Consider the following 25579-nt stretch of genomic DNA (forward strand, 5'->3'; position numbering starts at 1 on the left):
TATATCAATTGTCTCAAGCTTAACAGTGGAAGGCTTCGAGATCCCATCATACGGCACAAGTATCACCGCATCTCCTCTAAAATTCCATGGGCCATCGTTCATGACTCTCTCCCAATCTCCAAGGCCAGAGAATTGGATAGTGTATAGGTTATCCTCCAAAGGTTTGAATCTCGCCTCTTGCGCAATATCCCAAGCCGCTCGCATGTTCCTGTAGAACCAAGCCTGACTGTAGTTCTTGCAGGTGTTAACCCTCGCCAGGGCTATCCATCTAGGCCCCTCGGGCGGTGCAGCTTCCTCATCAAACACAACATCATCCAAGTCCTCCTCTGTCAGGCTCAATTCCTTCATCATCTGCTCTACATCATTGACTCCTGAGGAACTCGAAGCTCCGGAAGACGCCATTGGAATCTCTAACCCGAAGATCAGATCGGGTTGTTTTGGGGTACACCCTAGTTTCCACCGGCCCCGCCCCTAGTACGAGCAGGAGAAAGCGACCAAGATGGCCGCCCTCCACGCCACGCAAATGAGGAAGCAGGGAGTTGATCGGTGGTAGGGAAGCAAAGACTCGACGGCGGCAAGATCGCCCCCGCGAGAACCAGAGGAACCCTAACTAGAGGGAAAAGCCGTTGGAACCTTTAAATTAAGCAAAAAGGCAGGGAGTAGTACACAAGAAACACAAGTATATGGCAAGGAGCCCAAAGCCCAGCGTCCTATCCACCTTCATGCCCCTTCTCGGGAGCATGACGAAGGCCCAGAAAAGCCCAGTAGCTACCCAGCCTAGCGTCTGATAAAGCCTGGGCTCCCAGGGTATCGCTACCGGATTCGGGTACCCGACCCAGCAAGAAAGCAGCAGAGACAGGCCCAGCCCAACGAGGACGTTGAACACCGGCCCGCCGTAGCAACCGGCTACGGCCACCTGGGCTCCACCGCGGCGCGCCGCCACGGCCACGGCCACGTTGGCGATGAGGTCGCCCAGCGAGTTGCCCCATGCTAGAACTGTCATCCCCAGCGTCGCCGGATCCACGCCCAGCACCAGGCCGGCGGACACGAGAAGGGAGAGGAGCTCGTTCGCGATGACGTACTCCCAGGCCACGCTCATGACGAACCCACCGGCGAGCCAGGCGGAGAGGAATTTCGTCGGCGGGGCATCAGCGTTCGTGCCGAGGAAGGCGAGCAGGCCCAGGAACAGGCCGGCGATGCCGCCGAGGAGGGGGGCGAGAAGCGGGCTCCCGGTGGCGTGGCTCCATAGGCAGGAGAGGAAGACAGGGGAAAGGGTCGCCGCGGCGACCGCGGCCGGCTTGCTCCAGCGCTCCTCGCTCGCGTCCGGTATGGTCAGCCGCCGCGGGAGGTACAGAGGTAGCTCCAGCACGCGCACCACCGACCAGAACACGCTCCTCTTCTTCTTCGTTGCGTCGCCGGCGTAGTACTGCAGGAGGGGCGCCGTTTCGGGGAGCAGCGGATCTTGGTCCGGGGCGTAAAAATCCGTCTCCACGACGTTGCAGAGCTCGGACGAGGCCGGGGTGTTGTCGACCCACGCCGCCTCTGCCTCTCCGTCGTGCGATCTGCCGTGGATGAAGACGACGACGAGGACGTATACAAGGTAGAGGGAGGTGAAGGCGAGGGCGCCCCATATGCTGACCTCGCCCACGGCGAGGACGACGGCGACGGCGGCGAGGGCGAGGAGGAGGAAGCATGCGTCCCGGAAGAAGCTGCCTCTGTCGATGGCGACGCCGCGGCCGCCGACGCGGAGGCAGATGACGCCGAGCACGGCGGAGGACACGAACAGCGCGCCGCCGAGCAAGCCGTTGAGACCCACGGCGGTGCTCGCCCCCTTCCCGCCGCCTCCGCCCGACGCGAAGGAGGCGACGGTGGAGAGCGCGTCCGGCGCGCCGTTGCCCAGCGAGAGGAGCGTCACGCCGGCCACGGCCGGGGACAGGCGGAGCAGGCGCGAGAGGCCCTCGAGGCTGGAGCAGAAGTAGACCGCGGCGGTGTCGCCCAGGACGTAGAAGAGCACGGCGAGCCACGCGGCCATCGCGGCGTACCCAAGGGCCCGGTGCTCGTCGCCGCAGATGCAGTAGAACAGGTAAAGGTAATCGACGTAGCCCCGTCCCCGCGGGTAGCTGTCCTTGTCAGCCTCCAGCCGCCGGTGAGCACCGTCGCAGCCGCCGCCATGACCGTGCCACTCGCGCTCGTCGCCGCTCCAGCCGTTCATGGACGTCGCCGAGTCCGGCGGCACGGCAGGGCGCGAGACGTAGAAGAAGGCGAGCAGGAGCAGGAAGGCGACGTTGAGGCAGGCGATGGGTAAGCTCGCCGCCGCTGTGGCCATGATCCAGACTTGTGCACGAGGGCCGGCCTGTGGACGCCCGTTCTGTTGGGCTTGTATGTGGGGACATCACTTGACATGCGACTAAACACACACAAACATTACTCCTGCCAAAAGAAAAAAAAAGAACTACCGTAAAGCACCACACTAACCACAAAAGGTGTTCAGAGCAGTCTCGCTTCCAGGCCATCTCATGAACTCGAAAAAGAACAAAGCCAAGTTTCTTGGGAGATTAGGGGAAACCTGAGAAGCAGCCAAGGCATGTAATTAGAGAGATTGCGTGGCGACATGAAGAATGCAAGCAAAGATGAAAGGAGACATCTTATCCTCCTGGCTGATCGAAGAAGAAGAAGCAAATTAAGGAGGGTCAATCGCACGGTGTGGGTGTGATGTTATCCTCGTGGCTCGGGGCTTCCTGGCCGCAAGTTTGGACTTGCATCCATGGTTCCAAGTGTAACTGACTGAGGTCGACGCAGCAACCTCCACCGATTCATTGGCCTGGGGACAAAAAACAATAATGAGAGTGGAGGGGTAGAGCACGTACGTCAGCCCGTCAGGACCAGCGGGTAGTTGCGAGCAGTGACACGTTTTAATTTCCAGATCTGGTGCAGTGACATGTTTTTCTTTTTAAATAAATTTAGCTATGTGTAATTCGCCTGAAAAATGAATTTAGGTTAGTCGATTTTTGAGCCATTGGATCTCTGCTTCAAGATTCGTGCTCTTTTTTCTTTTTTATCATGTCTGCTGTCATGTGTTGGGCCTGGTTTGGGTCAGTAGACTCCTTACTGGGCTGAAGCGCGCTCGTGTTTCCTTCTGCTGACTGTTGTTTATAGGCTGACTATGCTTCATCTTGTTCTTCTGTTTTATGCCTTTGTAGCCTTTCTTTCCTCTTTTCCCTAATCAATTTTCATGGGTATTTTTGTGATGTTAGGTGAGTGTAAAATGCATACACGCAAGTAATATGTAACATGTGTGTAAATTATATTGGTGTGCAAATCATACTATCATATGTTTATTTCTTACTACATAGTATTTAAAATGTGCAAACTTTTATGCAAGTTTTCTTTTAAGTTTTTTTATTTCGTCCTAAAGGGTAATAAGAATACAACTAATTCATTCTACTCAACGAGCTTCATTATTTTGGTTATCTTTTAGTTTTATTTCATTTTCTTTCTTCTTTAAGGTGATACCAATGCCACTACTTCATTACTGACTAAAAAACTTATTTTTTTTCCAAAGTTCCACTATTATACGCTTACTTTTTCATATTCTAAAAAGTATAATTTATGTGAAAATTTTGTTATTATTTTATTTAACTTTATTTATTTTCTTTCTACTTAAAGGGTAATACCAATGCCACTAATTCATTCTTTCTTAGAAAACTTCATATTTTTTGTTTTACTTTTAGTGTTTGTTTTAGTTTCAATTTAGATATGCATAATTCACGTGAAAAGTGAATTAGGCTCAGTCGATTGTTGAGCCAATGATTTCGGCTTCAAGATTCGTTTTTTTCTTGTTGTGGCTGTTGTCATGTTTTGGGCCAAATTTTTTGAGTGACATCTACTTTGGGTTAGTCGATTCCTTATTCGACTGAAGCACATTTTATTTTCATTTTCTTGCCTCTTTATAGGCCCATGATGCTTCATCTTGTTCTTCTGTTTTAGGCATGTTTAGCTTTTCTTTTTTCTTTTCCTTAGTGGTTTTTCCATGGGTATTTTTGTGATATTGGGTGAGTGTAAAATGCATACACGCAAGTAATATATAAGATGTGTGTAAATTTACCCCTAAAGAACACGTGTGTAAATTATATTAGAGTGTAAAAATCATACTATATATTATAAGTTCATTTCTTACATATTAGAAAAGTGCAAAGTTTTGTGCAAATTTTGTTTTAGTGTTTTTTTCATTCACTTTCTTCCCAAAGGTAATACGAATACAACTAATTCATTGTACCTTAAAAATCTTCATTATTTTGGTTATGTTTTAGTTTTTATTTCATATCCTTTCTTCTTTAAGGTGATACAAATGCCACTAATTCATTCCTTATTAGAAAACTTCATTTTGCAAACTTTCAATGTTATATGCTTATTCTTGTATATTATATAAAGCATAATTTTTGTGCAAAATTTGTTATTATTTGCTTTTTATTTTCTATCTTCCTAAAGGGTAATACTGAATCTTTCTTAGAAAACTTCCTTATTTTTGTTTTAGTTTTAGTATTTGTTTCATTTTCTTTTGTCTTTATTGATAATATCAATCCCACCTTAATTCCTTCTTAGGAGACTTCTTTATTTGAAATTCCGCTATATATGCTTATTCTTGCGTATTAAAAAAAGGAAATACATGTGTAAATTATCTGCAAAATTTGTCTTTATTCATTTTATTTGTTTTTTTATTTTCTTTTTTCTTGAAGGATAATGAAAATATCACTAATTCATTTTTCCTTAGGCACTACATCATTTTAGTTTTTGTTTTATTTTCTATGTCCTTATTTTAGGGTAATTAATATTCCACTAAATTTATTCCTTCTTCGTTTTTTTCTCTCAATTTCACTATTATTTGCCTACTATTGCATATTATAATAAAGTGCAATTTCTGTTTAAATTCTATGAAATTTTTAGTTTTTTGCCACTAATTTATTATTCCTTAGAAAATCTCTTTATTTTTTAATTTACTTTCTTTTTTAGGGGAAATACCAATGCCTCAAATTTGTTCCTTATTAGGATATTTTTTTCCTAAATTTCCACTATTATATCATAATTTTTGCATATTATAAAAGAGCACAATTTGTATGTAAATAGTGTGCAAATTTTGTAACTTTTTTGCTTAAAGGGTAATACCATCGCCACTAAGTCAGTGCTTCTTAGGAAACTTCTTTTTCATGAAATTCCACTAGCATATGCTTATTCCTGCATATTACAAAGAAAATTAAATTTTTGTTTAAACTCTATGCAAAAAAATTCAATATTTGTTTTAATTTTTGATTTTTTTAAGGGGAGTATCAATGTCATGAACTCATTTTACTTGAAAAAAAACCATTTTTACTTATTGTTTATTTATTCTTTTAGGTGACACCACCACAAGTATTAAAATTTCAATTTGTACCACAAAATATTGATACCATACAAGGATACAATTCCAAGTTTAATGTTTTTTAGGCTTCATTTGCATGTTTCAGAATTAAAAATCAATAGCCTCCATGTTCAGGCCAACTGTTGACACCCTGATCGATGTTTGGAATTCCATTTCTTTGCTTGGACAAGGCCTAAACATAGATCCAAGGACACAAATAGGATATTTTTTAATTCATTTAGCTAAATTTGCATGCACTTGCAGTTCAAATTTTAATTATAGTCACCGCCTAAAATGCATTAAATGACTTAAATATAGCAAATGAACCCTGAAAAAACGTCAAATTTTGACAAGAAACATATAATGGGTGTATTTTTAGTGTATATAAAAAATCAAGGTCAACCGATGAAGCAACAGTCACTTCATGTACAAACCTGACCCGTTCCATTTTGAAACCCACATTCTCCATGAGAGATGATTCGGTTTCCAAGTAGTGTATATCACAACTTTTACAAAAGCTTCTTAGATTTTTATCACAACCTCTAGGGGTCATATAATGAGAACACGTTAGGTTACAAGTTTTTAAACTTTATTTGCATTTTCTAGAATTAAACAACTAATAAGCTCGATGTTTGGGGTCAATTCTCGGCACTCTCATGTTTGATATTCCGTTTGTTTTCTTGGATAATGGCTAACATAGACTCATTAACACAAAAAGGATTTTTCAACCCATATTTGCCAACTTAATGCACTTGCGGTTCAAATTTAAGTTATATCCTTTAAATGCACTTGATGGCTTAAATATAGCAACAAAATTTTATCTAAAATATCCCTAATCTTTCCCACATGGAAATTTCACATTGTGTTGCTAATGCCAGGTTTTGGATTTTTTTAGCCATTTTCTAATTTTAAGACGGTGATTGCATTCTAGCTATTTATTGAATAACACTACATGTATATAAAAATGGGCTATAACTCCAAGCAAAATTCATATTTAGGTACTCGTATATATTTCTATCTCTCTTCAAAAAAAAATAAACACAAAATTCAAAAGTATACTCTTGGAAATCCAAATGAACACATGCATTTTATTGCTCTCTTTTTTATTGTTTGTCGAGTGTCATAAAAAAACACTTGGCAATGTTTGTTTGCCGAGTGTCTTACAAAAAAAACACCCGGCAAAGCACATGTTTATCGAGTGTCATTTTTCTGCCGAGTGTTATCCCTGGTACACTCGGCAAAGGGCTTGCTTGCCGACTGCCCAATGAAATACACTCGACAAACAACCCGAGACTCAGCATACAAGAGTTTCCCGGTAGTGATGGTAGATTGTACGGTTTGTATGTCGATTCACAAACATGATGTCTTACTCACAAAGACAAACAGAGAGATGTGCGCGAATCGCGGTGCCCTCGTAACGAAGTGGATCATGTATGAAGCAATTGAGCGAAGGTAATTCCAACAAACTACTCAAAGCTGGATGTACTATTGTCAGTATACGATATACATGTCCCTATCGAAGGGCCTACACCGGGATCACAAAAGGTGGTGAGCTCCACGGTGCAAAACAAACTACCCTTTACAACCTGCATGGCAAAGCTTGTGGCAAAACTCAAGCTATATGCATGGGTCACCTTAAGCTTGGCCTGCCCACAAGGCATAACAGCAGTAAGTATTCTCTCTTCTCTACATCAGCAAATAATGTGGCGCACCTTACTGTAAAATGTGACCTTAATTATAGACTCTGTGTTTCTCCGAGCTATGTAAGTAGTACTAGATCCCAAAACAACCAAGGTTATACGTACGTACACTAAGGATGCCCTGCAGATGTGGCTTGCGACGACGACGACGATGTAGTTGGGTTGTCCGAGTCCGAGTTGACGCCGCTCCTCGGCCCTTCCGATTGCCTGCTCGACTGCTTTTCTAAGTGTGGCTTCGGCCCTGTTGGCAGCGTCGCCGTCGGAGCGTATACTTGGTTCGCGCTTCCCGGCGCAACATTGGTTGCTTCTGCTGCTGCCGCGGCGGCGGCGGCGGCAGCAGCGGCATACTCCTGCTGGGGTACCCAGATGCAGCTGCCCACCACGAAGAACTGCGGCGTGGGCTGAGTTGCGGGGGCGCCGCCGCTCTGGGCCGTGGAGCTCGGCCGCCTTGACGTGTGCAGACGATACTTCTGAAACCCAATGCAACAAATGTGAGGTCAGACTCCATGATGTCTAATTAAGAGCACTAATTAAGCAAGATGATCTCATCAAGAAGCACCGACTGACCTGCAGATGGCTCTTGACCTCGTCGTTGGTGAGGCCGTCGACCTTCATCAGCTCCCGGATCTGCTTTGGTGTCGCCACTGCTTGTGTACGGCACCAATCAAATTTTGTTGTTAGGCAACTTTGATTTTTGATGAGGTGTTTGTGAGCTGGTGGGATATCTATCGCAAAATAAGTAACCAATCTGGTGAGGGAAAGGGAACCAACCGTGGGAGCCGCCCAGCTGCTGCAGTGCTTGCAGGAACCGGCGGTGGAGCTCCGGCGCCCAGCACCGCCGTGGCTTCCGGTTATTAGGCGGCTGCGACTGCCCCTCTTTGTCTTTGTCTTTGTCTGTGTCTTTCTCAGTGGCATCCTTACTGTCCTTGTCGTGCACCTCAGTGTCGCTGGTGGCCTTGTCGCCGCTGTCCCCGACCAACGCGGAGCTTGCCGGTGCCGTGGTTGAGGAGGCCGGCAGCTCAGGCTCGGGCTGCTTCTCCTTCTCGAAGGGGTGGAACGCTCCCCCGGTCCTGGTGGCGTTCAGGGCCACCGGTCTGCATGGCAGCACCTAGTAGAGTTCATCGGTAGATGCATCACAGCATCAGCAAATTTATTTATCTTTTAAATAAAGTAGATAAAGAGAAACACAGCAATATGTATTTAGATTTTAGCAACCTTTTGAAGAGATGATGATTGCTGGGGCTCACTCCAGGCCGAAGAAAGCTGCGCGGACTGGAGCCAGTCCGGCATCGCCTTCTTGGTCTCCGGCGTGGGCGGCGGCGTCTCGGCCTTAGCGTTGGAGACCGGCGCCACGGCGGCGTGGGTGCTAGTCTCGTCGTCGGAAGAGGACAGGGACAGGCTGGGCTTGAGCGGGATGAACTCCTCGAGCACGGGCCCGCCGTGGTCGCTCACCGTCTCCTCGCTGGCGGCGCCGCCCATCTGGCTCTTCATCCCCTCGATTGCTGCAGACACATCACAGGATCACACAGAGACACGCGCGCCTACGTACTCCTTAATTAGATCGAGCTAGCCAACGTCGAGCTGATGGCGAAGGCGGACGTACTCTGGGTGACGAGGTCGAGGCAGAGGGGGAGCTCCCGCTGGAAGACGTGGATCTTGCGGCGCTCCTCCTCGAGCGCGAGCAGGTAGTCCCGGAGCCGGCGCCGGGCGCCGTCGCGGTCCGCCTGCGCCGGCGGCACATCCATCTCCATCTCCGCAGCTCTCGTCGGATGGATGGATTGATCCGCACGGAAAGAACCAGGAAGATAGAGAGAGGAGGGGGGGAACGGGACGGGGAAGGTGAGGAAGATGGAAAGAGAAGGAAGGAAAGGAATCGTCGTCGGGGCGTCGCGTATATTCGTACGCGGGGAGGGAAGGCGGAGTGATGGGTGGATGGAGACGGGCAGGATATTCGGGGAGGGGATTCCCATTCCGTTGTGCGGGGCGGGGTGTGGGGCTGCATGCAGGGTTGTTTACTCGAGTGGGTGGGCGGGGATAAGGCCGACGACCGGCGGGGAGAGGACACGGGGCACGCGGGCGGGCGGGCGGACAGACAGGAGGATGCCGCGGATCCGCCGGGGCGATGCGGAATCTCGATCCCGGCGGGGCCGACGACACGGCACGCTGGACCGACGGAGCCGGGCACGGGAAGATTCCCGAGAGATCCCCTTCTCTCCCGCGCTAGGTCTCTCGTCTCCCGTGCATCCTTGTCCTCACACACTCTCTTCCCTGCCTGTCATAAACGAGGAGGAATATCCTGCCGCTATTCCATTTTCATTGGTCGGCCAGCTTCTTCACCCGATGATCACCCGAGGGCACGTTTGGTTACATACATCTATTTTGGGCCCTTTGTATCCGTGGCCCGACCTAGACTGAGTGAATACAAGTAAAAAAAAATCATGTTTTACATATAGTTTGATTGGCTTCATCCCCGCCAGTCTGGCTGAGTAGTAGCATAGGCACCGATGCTTGCTTGCCTGCATGTTCTACTCAGATACAAAGTATTGTTGTCTGGTTTACACACAACACAGGGTGGGGTGGTGTCGTGGTGATGTTACCAACACACACACAACAACAACATAATAGTCACATCATAAACCGTTAGCTAGGAATAAACCATAACCATGCTTTGTCAAAATAGTACTAACAGATGTGTTCATAACATTACTAACATAATAGTACCAGAAAGTTTTGAATAAGGACTAAAAAAAAGTAGAGATAAGATAGCAGAGATAACACTAAGCACCCTTAGCATCCATGTCAATGCTTTGTGGTGCGGCTTGCACTTGGCCACCACCTCAACACCTCGTCATTGAAAACGATCACCTTCAAGTTCGTGGGACTCACCAGCTTGAAAGTGAGAAGGAACCTGATCTTGACCACATGAGCTACACAGAAGGCAGCCCAACCATTCGATCATGACCATATGAGCTACACAGAAGGTGGCCCAACCCTTCTCAAGAGTGACCTTCCATGTGCAGGCCTTATTCATCGCTAGCGTGAATGATGTTGGGACGGGGACGAGGTGCTTGTTGAAGACACAGGGAATCTGCAAATACTCCCATTTTGGTAAAAAGACAATCTTGCAGAAGTGTGTTGGATGGCGTCCTCATGGAAATGACCGTATTTCTTAACCACCTTCAGGGTGTTGCCGATCCCTGCCCCATCCTTGCCATCCAGATTAACTGCTATGTCTGACTAAATATGTTCAAGGTGGGGTTCATTGGAGGATCTCAAAGGTTGACATATACTAGGGCTTATAAAGATCGGCAACTTGAGAGAGAATAATTTAAGGGAAGAATTCAAGTTATGGTTTCAAGAAACAAAGATGGGGCATGAAATAAAGATGTTGGTTGACCAATATGAAACTCAAATATTGTACCTAGATGGTCAACTCACAAGCGCAAACATTGTACCGCGTGGGCTCAAGTGATCTATTGGTATGGTAAGTAATTATGAATTGTTCTTTGTGAACTAACTCATGTTATGTGTTTGTTATGCCTATATGGGTTAGGTGTTTCTCATGGGCTTGCATCAAAAGGAATATTTCAAGTAGCCTATGTGACATCAAGTGGTGATAGTCATCATTTTTGACGTGCAAGTGCAAGATGAGCATCTAGAGGTTATATGCTTTGAAGCATACCGTCCATATCGTGATAATGTACATGTGAAGATGTTCTTAACTAAAATATGGGGAGGCAATTTGAGAATCTTGACCACGTAATCATGGTCAAGTAAAGGATTCCATGCTCATGGGGTTGTATTGTGCCAACGGCCCCCTTGGGCACGGGGTCCTCAAGGAGATGTCGTTTGACTCCCATGAGTAGTTTTTGGGGTTGGCTATTTAAGGGGATTCCTCCCTCACCGGCATGGTCTTTGTTCATACATGTTTCTACCACCCTTTTGAGCCACAAACACCTCCTCAAAACCTTATCTCCCCTCAAAGTGAAGGGGATTTGTGGATGTATCTTGGAGCAATTTGTTGATCTCCTCCATTGTTGCCTTTGCTTTTAATATCCTTCCTCCCTCTTACATCTTGTGTGATTGAGAGAGTGAGTTGAGCATAAGTTGGTTGACCTTGCTTTGCAAATGGTTTGAGCTCCCTGCGTCAACTCGTTCGAGTGAGAGTTCGCGAGTTTTATCACTCTTGGAGGCCACTACCTGTTGGGGAACGTTGCATGAAAAACAAAAAAAAATCTACACACACGCAAGATCAATCCATGGAGATGCATAGCTATGAGAGGGGAGAGCATCTACATAACATTGTAGATCGCTAAGCGAAAGCGTTTATAAACGTGGTTGATGTAGTCGTACACCTTCACGATCCGTCCTGATCAAGTATCGAACGTACGGCACCTCCGCGTTCAGCACACGTTCAACTCAATGACGTCCTCGCCTTCTCGATCCAGCAAGAGAGGCGAAGTAGTAGATGAGTTCTGGCAGCACGAGGGCGTGGTGACGGTGGTGGTAAAACTATCTGCAGGGCTTCACCAAGCATAACGACGTGGATGAAGGAGGAACTAAAACTAGAGGGAGAGGGGGCGCCGCACACGGCTTGGGGATCATGGTGTGTGTTGCTCCTCTCCCTCCTCTCATATATATAGGTGGGGGAGGAGGGACTGCCCTAGGGCGCGCCCCAAAGGGGGCTGACGGCCGCCCTGGGATGGAGGGGATGGCAGGAGGGGGGCAGCTCCCTGCCTTAGGCCCCCCTTTCCTTCCCTAGAGGGTCGGCGGCCAGGAGGTGGGAACGCCAGCCCCTTGTGGGCTGGTGTGCTCCCTCCCTTGGCCCATTTGGCCCAATACCTCCTTGTAGGTCTCCCGGAACCCCTTCCGGTGATCTGATAAATACATGGTGCATTCCGAAACCTTTTTGGAGACCAAATACTATCATCATATATATCAATCTTTACCTCCGGACCATTCCAGAGCTCCTAGTCATGTCCGTGATCTCATTCGTCACTCCAAACAACATTCGTTCACCAACTCACATAAGTCATATAATACTATATCGTCAAAGAACGTTAAGCGTGCAGACCCTACGGGTTTGAGAATGATGTAGACATGACCGAGACGCTTCTCCAGTCAATAACCAATAGTGGGACTTGGATGCCCATATTGGTTCCTACATATTCTACGAAGATATTTATCGGTCGAACCTTTATGACAACATACGCAGTTCCCTTTGTCTGTCGGTATGTTACTTACCCGAGATTCGATCGTCGGTATCTCTATACCTAGTTCAATCTCGTTACCAGCAAGTCTCTTTACTCGTTTCGTAATACATCATCTTGTAACTAACTCCTTCGTCACTTTGCTTGCAAGCTTCTTGTGATGTTGTATTACCGAGAGGGCCCAGAGATACCTCTCTATCATACGAAGTGACAAATATATCCCAATCTCGATTCACGCCAACTCAACAGACACCTTCGGATATACCTGTAGAGCATATGTATGATCACCCAGTTACGTTGTGACGTTTGATAGAACACAAGGTATTCCTCCGGTATCCGGGAGTTGCATGATCTCATGGTCGAAGGAAAATGTATTTGACGTTAAGAAAGCAATAGCAATAAACTGAACGATCATATGCTATGCTAACAGATGGGTCTTGTTGTTGGAAATATGCCCTAGAGGCAATAATAAAGTGGTTATTATTATATTTCCTTGTTCATGATAATTGTCTATTGTTCATGCTATAATTGTATTAACCAGAAACCGTGATACATGTGTGAATACATAGATCGTAAGGGCATCTCCAGCCGCGCCCCCAGGAAGGCCTCCCTAGGCGTTTTTTTGCGCCGGCGCCGAAAAAACGGCCCAGTCGCGCCCCTAGGAGCCCGATTTTCGCCGGCCTGGGCCAAAAACAGCGCCGGCGGACCCAGGCCGAACCCGGCGCGCTGGGGGGCGCCTGGGGGCGCCAGGGCGAACTGTTTTGGCACGAAAAAGCCGCGGGCCAGCTGCGTCAGGGACACGGCGGCTCGTCTTCCCCCAACTGCCTCGGTTCCCATGAGGAATCAATGGCAAGGCTGCCGGCGGCAGCCTTGCCATTGATTCCTCACGGGCGGTGTGTCCGGGATGGTGCGCCGACGCCTCCCCTCCCTCGCACGCGTACACACGGGCGCGGAGCGGCTATAAAAGCCGGCGGTCTCTCAGTCGCCTGTTCCCACACCAGACTCGCCCCTCGCCGCCGCCCAGCCCCTCTCTCCCCGTCTCTGTCTTCCTCTCCCGAGCGCCACCGGCAGCCCCTATCTCTCCCTCTCTACCACCGCCGAGCCCGTCGCCATGGCAGAGCGCTTCCCCGGAGACGAGGTGGCGGCGAACGGCTTCGGCCGCCGTTCGCTCCGCGAACAGGAGTCCTGGCTCCTGTTCCAGGCGAACATCCCGGCACCGCCGGACATGCGCGCCGGGCCGACGGGGTGGCAGCTCAGCGACGGGGGAGTGCCCGTTCCCCCGTTACCCGACGCCGTGGCGAAGCCCAGGTACTTCGCCGAGGAAGTCGAGGTCGCGCGCGCCTCCCTGACCGACGACGAGCGCTCCCTCCCCCAGTACGCCGCCGACAATCACGCGGCTTGGGCGGCGTACTTCCAGTGCCGCCAGCAGCAGCGCCTGGCCTCCACCAACGACGCGCCGGTGGTCGGAGGCATGAAGAACAGCGAGGGGTGCCACCTATGGTGGGGCGTCCCCGGCCGCACGCTGGATGGCGTGCTGGCGTACCTCGACGGCGGCAACAACCCGCCGTTGACCTATCCTGCGACGGGGGCCGCCCCGTCGCAACACCGACGCGCATGGGCGCCAAGGAGGTTCGCCTCCTCCTCGTCTTCCTCCTCTCGCTCATCTTCCCACTCCTCCGGTTCTCCAGCGCTTCTCGGCGTCAAGGCCGAGCCCGCGGCGGAGACACCAATCAGTCGGTGCACTCGCAGCGTCGGCATCATCATCGACGAGGGCGGCCGGCGCGCCTCTTCCTCGTCGGCTCCTCCGCGCTTCGTCAAGCCAAAGATGGAGCCGGGGCTGGCGCCGATGAAGACGGAGCCGGGGCTGGCGCATGTGAAGGCGGAGTTCGACGACGACGACGCGGCCCTAGAATGGGCGCGCCAGGACTCCATTGCGATGGAGAAGGCGCGCCGAGAGAAGGAGAAGGAGCGCTAGCGCGCCGCCCTGCGCCGCTTCGAGGAGCACCGACGCGGCCGCGATGAATACGGGGTCGTCGTCTTATGTGATAGCGACGACGACGACGACGCGCTGCCGCCAGTCCGCCATGGCGACGCCGGACAGGGGTCCAGCAGGGGCGCCTGCGTCAAGGAGGAGAAGGCCGCCGACGACGATGGCGGCGACGGCTGCGACGACTTCATCCCCTTTCTTTTTTAGATTATGTTAATGTAATGAAAATGCGTGAATTTCACCGAAATTTGCCATGTTTGGCCGAAATTTAACTAGTTTTTATCATAACTTCGCCGAACGGTCCTTCTTTTTTTATTTTAATACGTGCCTGGGGCGGCCCTGGGGGCCGACGGCTGGGGACCGACTCGCCCCCAGGGCCATTTTTTGCGCCGGCTCACCCCCAGGCGGCGCTTTTAGACGCCCCCTGGGGGGGGGGGCAACAGCTGGAGATGCCCTAATATGTCCCTAGTAAGCCTCTAGTTGACTAGCTCGTTGATCAATAGATGGTCGTGGTTTCCTGACCATGGACATTGGATGTCGTTGATAATGGGATCACATCATTGGGAGAATGACGTGATGGACAAGACCCAATCCTAAGCGTAGCACAAGATCGTGTAGTTCGTTTGCTAAAGCTTTTCTAATGTCAAGTATCATTTCCTTAGACCATGAGATTGTGCAACTCCCGGATACCGTAGGAATTATTTGGGTGTACCAAACGTCACAACATAACTGGGTGGCTATAAAGGTGCACTACAGGTATCTCTGAAAGTGTCTGTTGGGTTGGCACGAATTGAGACTAGGATTTGTCACTCCGTGTGACAGAGAGGTATCTCTGGGCCCACTCGGTAATGCATCATCATAATGAGCTCAATGTGACTAAGGAGCTGGTCACGGGATCATGCATTAAGGAACGAGTAAAGAAACTTGCCGGTAACGAGTTTGAACGAGGTATGGGGATACCGACGATCGAATCTCGGGCAAGTAACATACCGATGGACAAAGGGAATTGCATACAGGATTGATTGAATCCCCGACATCGTGGTTCATCCAATGAGATCATCGTAGAACATTTGGGAGTCAACATGGGTATCCAGATCCCGCTGTTGGTTATTGGCCGGAGAGATGTCTCGGTCATGTCTGCATGATTCCCGAATCCGCAGGGTCTACACACTTAAGGTTCGGTGACGCTAGAGTTGCTATGGGAAATAGTATGTGGTTGCCGAAGGTTGTTCGGAGTCTCGGATGAGATCCCGGACGTCACAAGGAGTTTCGGAATGGTCCGGAGGTGAAGAATTATATATGGAAAGTCCAGTTTCAGTTACCGGAATAATTTCGGGGGTTATCGGTATTGTACTGGGACCACCGAAAGGTGTCCGGGGATCCACCGAGTGGGGCCACCTGCCCCGGTGGGCCAAGTGGGCTGAACAAAGGAGGGAACCAGCCCCTGGTGGGATGGTGCCCCCCAAGGGCCCAAGGCGCCTACGGTTGAAAACCCTAGGGGGTGGGGGTGCCTCCCACCTAACTTGGGGGGCAAGTCTCCCCCCCTTGGCCGCCCCCCTCTAGATGCATCTAGGGGGCCGACCCCCTCTCCCTTCACCCCATAAATAGAGGGGGGTGGGAGGGCAACCACACCCCTTCCCTGGCGCAACCCTCCCCCTCTCCAACACCTCCTCCTCCTCCATAGTGCTTGGCGAAGCCCTACCCGAAAACTGCAAGCTCCACCACCACGCCGACGTGCTGCCGGAGCTCTCCCTCAACTTCTCCTCTCCTCTTGCTGGATCAAGAAGGAGGAGATGTCCACGGGCTATATGTGTGTTGAACGCAGAGGCGCCGTCTGTTCGGCGCTTGATCGGATCTTCCGTGATTTGAATCGCCGCGAGTACGATTCCATGAACCACGTTCTTGTAACACCTCCGCTTAGCGATCTTCAAGGGTATGAAGATGCATTCCCTCTCTTTCTCGTTGCTAGCATCTCCTAGATTGATATTGGTGACCCGTAGGAAATTTTTGAATTATTACTACGTTCCCCAACACTTGTCCATCACATCATTCTCCTAATGATGTGATCCCGTTATCAAGTGACAACACATGTCTATGGTTAGGAAACCTTAACCATCTTTTGATTAACGAGCTAGTCTAGTAGAGGCTCACTAGGGACACGGTATTTGTTTATGTATCCACACATGTATTTAAGTTTTTGATCAATACAATTCTATCATGAATAATAAACCTTTATCATGATTAAGAAAATATAATAATAACCACTTTATTATTGCCTCTAGGGCATATTTCCAACACTGCCTCCTAGATGTTTTGGTGGTGTTAGCTTGGTTAACTATCTGGAGATGGCAATGCCTCCTCGTCCTAGTTGTTGGGGGCCAACAAATGCCTCTCTGAGGTGGATGAGGGCAGGAGCGGCATTGAGCGCAACGCTTGGCGGTGCTCGCCAAGACCAAGGTGTTGCCCCGGGTGCTCGTGGATCCCGCACTCGCGGAGGTTTGGACGCTTGATCAGTACAAGACCACAAAGGAGTCATACACCCACCGTCGGCTCAACAAGTAGCTCGTCTGCGCCGAGTTGACCGATGACGATAGCCCGGATGACAGTGACGATGAACTCGAAGGCCCTGCCTACATGGTCACCATCTGCTACCTAGTATAGTTTAATCTTGTTTTAATTTGGTTTACGTTAAGTTTGTGTCAAACTTCTTAAATTTTGTTAGGTTGCATGTAAAATATGATACTTCGTTAAACTTCGTTTGTATTTCGTGCTTGCTTCGTTTGAAATGGGACGACATTTGAGGGATATTGTTGGATGGTCCGCGCTCAGCCGGATGTCCGCTTACACGCCGGATGTATCCGCAAAAAATTGTTGACATCTATTTGTTGAGTTGCCAAATTTCCTCTATATGTCCGCTGCACAAAAAAAGACATCCATTGTGGCTCACCAAATTTGTCCAGGCAGTCAGAACTATCTGAAATCCCACAAACTCAAACCAGATCAAGGTGAGGTATGGGGGCGTTCAAGCATTCCACATACACCGCAAACTCAGCTTCGGATCCCACCATAAACACACCTTTTCACTTCCCTCCTTATATCTACTGACAAGTAGGAAATTTTGGGGATATATCGCTCGATGGTCAACGCCTAGCCGGATGTATGCACACACGTCTGAATATGTGTGTGAACATTTGGGGCGTCCATTTGCTGATTAAGGTTGGAGATGCCCTTCTAGCCGCAAAGCAAATTGCTCCAAACGCATTTTCATGATGATTTTGGTTTTCACTATGACGATGGGTAGTCGTATTATGATATCCTATAATATTAATTGTTTTTTATTTTATTTTATTTCAAATATTTTTTTCTGTTTTTTTTATTTCGTGCTACTTTGAAGAGGGTAGACATGAACTTTTCCAAAAAATTATGGGGATTGAAATAGTTTAACCTATATTTGAAATTAGTGTTTATATTCATTGTATCTCTAAAATACCCAATTATCAACAAATTGACAACACTGTATTTTGTAAACTATTCAACATGTATTAACAAGTATTGTGTTGAACTTTTCAATATAATTCTTCAAAATGTTACAAACAATTTTTTAATACATGTTGAACTTTTCTTAAAATACACGTTGCCATTTTTTAGTGCAAGACAGACATTTTCTCAAAAACAGGTTATAATTTTTTATTACATGTGAAACATTTTCCAAAAACATGTTGAACATTTTTCAAATGCACTAACACCTTCTTTAAGTTTATGGCAGTTGTAATTTCTTCTTACATTTATTTTTTGAATGGTAAAAATAATATGTAAAATAAATATAAAGAACTTGAAATAATAAAAGAAAAATTTTGCAGGCCCACAGAAGTGACATACTCCTATATAATAAGAATCTCTTGAAGGGCCACTTCCACGCTTGCATGCCACACGGGCTGGACGTACGTCCTGGCACGGTCATGGACAAGTTAAGGCACATCCAGTGTATTTAACTCGTTGTGAGATATAAACATCATTGTTTGTGTTGTTTCTTTATCTTCTTTCATGTTTTCTTGTTTTTACTTATATCTTGTTGCTTTAGAAAGAGATTGGAGAACAAACAAGTTGTTTATTTCTCTGAAAGCCCTTTGCCCCTTTCAACTATTGCGCAACACTGATATGCGGAAATGCGGTACCTTTTCAGTTCTTATACTCAGGTGGAAGGCACGTCATGAAGATTCAGCTCTTTTCACTTCTTCTACATGTCCCTGTTTTGTTAGGATGCTATTGATTTGATGCGAGAGCTAAGATGATCGACGAGGCACAGAATCGAAGTGTTGTTCAAATCATTTATTTAGTTTTGAGAGATATTGTTGTCCTTGAGATATCTATTTCTGGCCAGCTTATTTTGATTAAGCCCTCATGTTATCTGGTGCATTTCCATCATTTTCGTTCGGAGGCTTGAGCAAATTTTGCAAAAAGAATAATGTCCATTCACTGCCAAAGCTATGCCCTGTAAATTAATTTTGATCAAGAAATCTTATGGAGTGCTTGAACTTTCTCTATGTTCCTTGATGGGCAATATTAATGTCATGCTGCTTGGATATTTTTTCCATATAGGGCGCAGCGGGACGCATGGTAGAAACTGAAAGACAACATGCCTTTCGTCGCAGTTTGTGTCCATGCAAATGGCCAAGAGAGAAATCAAGACCAGTATGCCTTTCGTCGCCAGAACAACGTCATTTTGGACTAAGCAAAAACTAAGTTACGTCCTGAATTCTTTGTGGCTTATTTCAAGCTGCCATCAAAATATTTCCCAAGATCTTTCAGGCTAACAATTATCTCGGCCGTCTTAATTAGTTGGCCGCTTCTCTACTGCGTGTATTGTGATGCCCTTCGTACGCACGTACACTAGCTAGCATGATCGAATCAATCCGGCAAGAAAGAAGATTACTGAGTGGTAACATACACGAACACGATTAATGGCAACAGCAAACAGGTGCGATTTCCATTGCTTTTGATCAATTGATCTCATGATTACAATAGGGAGCAATGCATGCATGTACTAATCAAATCTACATGGTACATGGCCGGCCGTGATTCACTCCAACATTCTGACGACTCTAGCCTAGCTCTCGGCGACGGTCGGCATGTTCTTGACGTCGTCCACGGCAACGCTCACAGTTCGAGGGAACTGCCCGTGGTAGATCACTTGAATGAAGCCAGCTTCATCTGCGTCGGAGAAGACGACGGCGCTGCGCCAGAGGACGAGCCTCCTGCCCGTCGGCCGCAGGGTCCCTACGCGCGTGCGCACCCTCACGGTCATGCCCGGGATCGTCTTGATGCGCTCTTGTCCGGTTGTCGTCTTGGTGCTGGTGGTCGCTGCTCTTGCCGTCGCGTGCGGATTCGTCGCAGATACCTTCACGGTGGCGGCGGCAGCTGAACCCGGAGGAATAAACGCGATCGGGCGTGGTGGTGACGGGGCGGTGGATTTCCTGGGAGCTCCGGCGCTCGCGACGGCGGAAACCTTCATGCTGCTGCTGGACGCCAGAAAGGTGAGCGGATGAAGGCGCGGCGGGGCCGTGCACCTCTCCTTCACCTCCCCCATCGGCACGTAGGAGATCCCCTTGGTGGCAGCCTTGACTATTGAGAGCGGGATGGGCACGCGTCGGACCTGCTTGCTCCAGTCGTCGGATCGGCGCAGCGGCGAGGACGAGGAGGATGTCTTCTCAACTCTGCCCTTGGTCATGTTGACGGCCTTCCTGCGCCGCTGGAGCTCACGGCGGATTTTGTTGAGGCCCGGCGATCGCTGCGCCATGAGAGCCGCCATCGTGGTTGTGGAGAAACGGAAGAAGGATTCTTGATGAGAGGTTGTGGAGGAGGAACTAACAACAAAGATCCAAGCGCTGGGTCACCTTATATCTAATCTACCTCGACGCAGGGCAGAGTTGTTTTCGGAGGAAAAATCGTAGGAAGTAAGCACGGCGTATGATCGGAACCGGTGAGAGCAATTAGATTGATGAGATGAGTTTGTGCAGTCCGACACCATGCGGACCGTGATGGTCACGCAAGACCACCACGCGGACCCAGAGCTACAGCGGCCACGCCCGCACTCCGCCTAGAGGCCGGCGACATGCACGCCTGAAACCCGCGGGGACGCCAACGGGACACACGCGACGGCGCAGCCACTCGCGACCGGTGCCCTCTGCCTCCCGTTCGCGCCACGACGGGGCACCACCAGCCCCCCGTTCCCACCAGAACTACTTTCTGATGCGGCCCTCTCGACGACGGCGTCGTCACACAGCGCCGAGACGCCGGTGAGGATGCGCGCCGGGAGCGCTCACGCACGCCGTCACGACGCGGCACCAGAAGTATTCTAAGCCGGCCACGTCAGAACTGTGCCAAGAAGCCGGCGACGATGCTTGCCGGAAGCCCGAGTGGAGGGCCACTCGGTGGCGTCCGCTACCTCCCGTTTCAGCAACGACGCCGGAGCAGCACCAGCTCTGCGACGCGACGGGGATGAGCGGCCTCGCTGGCCGGCTCTAACTCCATCCAGAGGGTATCACCACCGCTGCGTCCCAGCACCGGGAAGTTCTTCGGGCGCCCGGCCGTGCCACACGCGATCACGACTCACGAGGAGAAGCGGAGCAGCTCACTTGCTCTAGAGATTAGTGACTAGGTAATGCTAATGGAGCTAGCGTACGTGGCTCACATCACATTCGCATGTGTCCAATCACACCAGGCAGGATCGAGAAGGGTCACAACTATCGTCTTTGCCATTGCCATGCAGGATTGCAGCCACCATCACACACACCGGACCGTTAGCACTTAATATTAGTATATTTTTTCCACATGATAAGTGATTAAATTATCAATATGAACTAATCTACGGAATTTTTAATTCATTAGTTTGAACTAAGTAGGATTAGGGGAGGTACAAGGGGAATCTGGAGAATCTAGCTAGACGAACATGACAAGCAACCAGAGAGGCGACGACGCGGACAACGAGCTCCGCGGGGGGGGGGGGGGGGGGGGGGGGGGGGAGGGGGGGGTGCGAGCTCACTCAACGGCGAGCCCTAGGACGCCGGCGAGCAGAGCGAGGAAAGATGGCCGGTCCTGTACGTCCCGAACCTCTTGGCGGCGGGGTTACTCTGCTACCAGAAGGGCTCTCTCCTAGTCCAAGGTGAGATTCAGAGGATCCTGCTGCTCGATGGAGAGGATAGGGTAGTTGACAGCCGGGGTTTGTGTGCTCGCGAGAGGATTTCATGACGATTAGTAGTCTGGCTGCCCTGTCACGTTGCTCTGGTTGGGGATGCGGTGGCGTGTGGAATTGGTGGCGGCGGGGCGGATTTCGAGGCGAGCGACCGCCATGAATGCAAGGGGAAGGTGGGAAATAAATCCCCCACCCTCGAAGGCGAGTCGATTGCATTCGGAGCCAGAAATCCCCAACCACCACTGAGGGAGTCTTGGATTAGGGGGTGTCCGGATAGCCGGACTATACCTTCGGCCGGACTCCTGGACTATGAAGATACAAGATTGAAGACTTCGTCCCGTGTCCGGAAGGGACTTTCCTTGGCGTGGAAGGCAAGCTTGGCGATACGGATATGTAGATCTCCTACCATTGTAACCGACTCTGTGTAACCCTAGCCCTCTCCGGTGTCTATATAAACCGGAGGGTTTTAGTCCGTAGGGAAGAACAACAATCATACCATAGGCTAGCTTCTAGCGTTTAGCCTCCTTGATCTCGTGGTAGATCTACTCTTGTACTACCCATATCATCAATATTAATCAAGTAGGAGTAGGGTTTTACCTCCATCGAGAGGGCCCGAACCTGGGTAAAAACATCGTGTCCCTTGTCTCCTGTTACCATCCGCCTAGACGCACAGTTCGGGACCCCCTACCCGAGATCCGCCGGTTTTGACACCGACATTGGTGCTTTCATTGAGAGTTCCTCTGTGCCGTCGCCATCAGGAAGGATGCCTCATCCCGTCTTTAAAGACGGCACCGTTGTTAAGGGAGCTTTGGCTGTCGGCCAAACTCTCCGGCTAGGTGGTTTCCTTATGATCGCCTGTTCGGCTGCTGCGCCGACGATGACCTCTCGGGTCATCGAAAGCAATCTTCATGTCAGCTTGGAATTCGTCGAGCAACTAGATCCAATGGAGCTCTCTTCCCTAAACGAACTCTTGGATTGCATCGCCGCCCTGGGAGTCGCTACGGATTACGACCAGATTGGGCCTAAACCCGATCTGAGAGAGATTAACTCTCCCCAGGTCACCCATCACGTTGCCGTGGTAGAGGGACAGTGCGGCAACCATTCATCTATCTTAAGGACTAGCTGTGACGCCCGGATAATCAAGCTACAGTAAACCTCTGCTAATGATGCCAGGTCACCTCGGTTACTGTTGGTAATCTCGGGATTCAGAATCGTTTCAGAATTCAAATTTAAAATAAAGTCAAAACTAAAAAAAAAGTTCAAACGGTGAAAAATAAATCATAAGTGATTATTGTAGAGAAACCACATTTTTATAAAATGTTTAACTGCTGTAAAATAATTAAAACAGTAGGTAAAACAATTAACTAAATGTCGCTTGTATTTTATAAAATACTAAACTATATTATTTGGGGGTTAAACCTTTTGTAGCAGAGGTATAATTAGTGATACTATTATAGGTACAACTTTTATGTTTTATGAAACTAAAAGAAACCAAAACAGTAAAAGGAAAGATAAGAAAAAGGAAAATAAAAACAAAAGACAAAAGAAATTAAAGGCCCCCCCACGCTGGGCCAACCGGCCCAGCTAGCCAGCCGGCCCACCCCAATACCCCTGGCCTATATGGCCTATTCCCCCGCACCCAACCGAAACCCTAACCCCCCACTCCTCTTGATCCCCACTCCTCTACCCCTCTCCCGATCCGATCTGTGGGCGGGATCGAACCCCCCCAGCGCCCAAGGCCGCTGCCCCTGACGCCGCCCCGACGGCCGCGCCCCGCCACCCGGTGCTGCCCGACGCCGCTTGCCGTTGCCCGCCGACGCCGTTGCTCGTCGCCTCCCCGACCCCGTCGCTGGTGCCGTCCCAGGCCACCGTCACCGCTCGCCGGAACCACCGCGCGCCACGACTCTGTCGCCGCCCGTCATCCCCGACTCCTCCTCGACCCCCACTGCCCCAGACCCTGCTCCGCGCCGTGAGCCCCCCCTTCTCCTTCCTTCCCCTGCTCGACGCGCCACCGCGCGAGCTCGTGCGCCCCAGCACCCACGCTCACCATGGCCCCCGCGCCCGCTGGCCGCGTCAGGCGCCCCCCCAGCGCCTCGCGCCCCGGTCCTCCTCCTCCCCGTGCCCGCGCGCCGCGCTCGCCCGCGGCTCTGCTGCATCTGCTTCTACCGCCGCACGAGCTCCCGCTCACGGCCACCATGGCCCTTGCCGCCCCCAGCCGCGCCTGTACCCCTCCTCGACGCCGTTCAAGCCGCCCCGGTCGCCGCCGTCGACCGCCGTCGCGCGCCTGGCCCTAGGCCGCGCCGCGCCCGTGCCCCCTGCTGGCCTCTCCGAGGCCACGGCCTTGCACCACCGTGCCGGGCTACGGCCTCACCGACGCCCCTGTTGCCCCGTGCCCTCGCACGGGCGCACGCCCGTTAACCGCGCCCGATAGGCCCCCTGGGCCTATGACAACGGGCCCCGCCCCAGAACAAAAAAGAATGAATAAAAATAATAATAATAATAAATAATTAAAATAATTAATTAATTAATTAAGTTAATTAATCCTGTTAATTAATCTAATCAATTAGTTAGGTTAATTAAACCCTAATTAACATAAACAGTGTATGACAGGTGGGTCCCACTGGACCCACTGGTCAGGTTGACCAAGTCAACTCTGTTGACTGCTGATGTCAGCATGACATCATGCTGATGTCATTAATCTATTTTTCGAATTAATTTAAATAATTAATTAAATTCCAGAAATTAACAAAAATCTTGAGAAAATCATATCTTTTAATCCGTAACTCGGATTAAAATATTTTCAACATGAAAGTTGCTCAGAATGTCGAGACGATTCCGGATACGCAACCCGTTCGTCCGCCACACCTCCCTAACCTATCGAACTCATAACTTTCCCCCTCTGGCTCCTCTGCCCGAAAACGCGAAACACCGGGGATACTTTCCTGAATGTTTCCCCCCGTTCACCGGTACCACCTCGTACCGCGTTAGGGCACACCTAGCACCACGCTTTGTCATGTCATGCATTTGTTTGCATTATATTTATTGTTTCTTCCCCCTCTTCTCTCGCTAGACACCGAGACCGACGCCGCTGCTACCCAGTACGACTACGGTGTTGACGACCCCTCTCTCTTGCCAGAGCAACCAGGCAAGCCCCCCCCTTTGATCACCAGATATCGCCTACTCTTCTCTATACTGCTTGCATTAGAGTAGTGTAGCATGTTACTGCTTTCCGTTATTCCTATCCTGATGCATAACCTATCCTTGCTAATACTGTTGTTACCATTACATGCTATCCTACTGCTTAGTATAGGAAGCTAGTGTTCCATCAGTGGCCCTACACTCTTCTCCATCTGCCATGCTATACTACTGGGCCGTGATCACTTCGGGAGGTGACCACGGGCATATACAATATACTTTACACAGTTACCTTACCTGTGATACTGTTCGGAGATGGGGGCTGAAGGGGCAGGTGGCTCCATCCCGGTAGAGGTGGGCCTGGGTTCCCGACGGCCCCCGACTGTTACTTTGAGGCGGCGCGACAGGGCAGGTTGAGACCACCTAGGAGAGAGGTGGGCCTGGCCCTGGTCGGCGTTCACGGATACTTAACACGTTTAACGAGATCTTGGTATTTGATCTAAGTCTGGCCACTGGCTTATACGCACTAACCATCTATGCGGGGACAGTTATGGGCACTCGACATCGTGGTATCAGTCAAAGCCTTCGTGACGTCAGTGACTGAGTGGCGCACGCCGGATTGGACTGGAACGCCTACTAGGCTAGGTCTACTTCCGGCCGCGTTCGCAACGTGCACGTGTGCAAAGGGCGATGGGCCCAGACCCCTGCGCCATAGGATTTAGACCGGCGTGCTGACCTCTCTGTTGTGCCTAGGTAGGGCTGCGACGTGTTGATCTTCCGAGGCCGGGCATGACCCAGGAAAGTGTGTCCGGCCAAATGGGATCGAGCGTGTTGGGTTATTTGGTGCACCCCTGTAGGGAAGTTAATCTATTCGAATAGCCGTGATCTTCGGTAACAGGACGACTTGGAGTTGTACCTTGACCTTATGACAACTAGAACCGGATACTTAATAAAACACAC

The 25579-nt window shown here is 49.8% G+C and overlaps 2 protein-coding genes across 7 annotated transcripts; both read right to left on the reverse strand.

Annotated features, from left to right (window-relative positions):
* Positions 1–611: 611 nt before the first annotated feature.
* On the reverse strand, positions 612–2804 carry LOC125535745 (cation/calcium exchanger 1-like). 5 transcript variants are annotated; one of them, XM_087543184.1, is made up of 3 exons: positions 2701–2803; positions 2476–2566; positions 612–2407 (listed from the first exon to the last, which is right to left on the reverse strand). In XM_087543184.1, the coding sequence occupies exon 3, from the start codon at positions 2324–2326 to the stop codon at positions 641–643; it is 1686 nt and encodes a 561-aa protein (XP_087399310.1). In that variant the 5' UTR covers positions 2327–2407; positions 2476–2566; positions 2701–2803; the 3' UTR covers positions 612–640. The 5 variants fall into 5 exon arrangements, with proteins under 5 accessions (XP_087399310.1, XP_048554777.1, XP_048554776.1 ...); XM_048698820.2 differs by having other exon boundaries at positions 2643–2803; XM_048698819.2 differs by having other exon boundaries at positions 612–2566; positions 2643–2804.
* A 4025-nt stretch (positions 2805–6829) lies between these two features.
* LOC125535744 (transcription factor NIGT1) lies at positions 6830–9080 on the reverse strand. 2 transcript variants are annotated; one of them, XM_048698817.2, is made up of 5 exons: positions 8699–9080; positions 8311–8597; positions 7867–8203; positions 7663–7739; positions 6830–7565 (listed from the first exon to the last, which is right to left on the reverse strand). In XM_048698817.2, exons 1-5 carry the CDS (start codon positions 9063–9065, stop codon positions 7206–7208), a joined length of 1428 nt encoding a protein of 475 aa, XP_048554774.1. In that variant the 5' UTR covers positions 9066–9080; the 3' UTR covers positions 6830–7205. The 2 variants fall into 2 exon arrangements, with proteins under 2 accessions (XP_048554774.1, XP_087399311.1); XM_087543185.1 differs by having other exon boundaries at positions 7663–7742.
* Between the last annotated feature and the right edge of the window lie 16499 nt (positions 9081–25579).

The sequence above is a fragment of the Triticum urartu genome, chromosome 2A (assembly GCF_056163025.1).
Source record: "Triticum urartu cultivar PI428250 chromosome 2A, HENAU_Tu73, whole genome shotgun sequence".
NCBI lineage: Eukaryota > Viridiplantae > Streptophyta > Magnoliopsida > Poales > Poaceae > Triticum > Triticum urartu.

Bases quoted from the DNA above. Each gene is read 5' to 3' on its own strand.
- LOC125535745 (XM_048698819.2), bottom strand. From the start codon at position 2,326: ATGGCCACAGCGGCGGCGAGCTTACCCATCGCCTGCCTCAACGTCGCC.
- LOC125535744 (XM_087543185.1), bottom strand. From the start codon at position 9,065: ATGGGAATCCCCTCCCCGAATATCCTGCCCGTCTCCATCCACCCATCA. The intron at 7,743-7,866 runs GTTGGTTCCCTT...GCCGTACACAAG, and splicing joins GCAGCTGGGCGGCTCCCACG to CAGTGGCGACACCAAAGCAG. The intron at 7,566-7,662 runs GTCAGTCGGTGC...ATTGGGTTTCAG, and splicing joins AGGTCAAGAGCCATCTGCAG to AAGTATCGTCTGCACACGTC.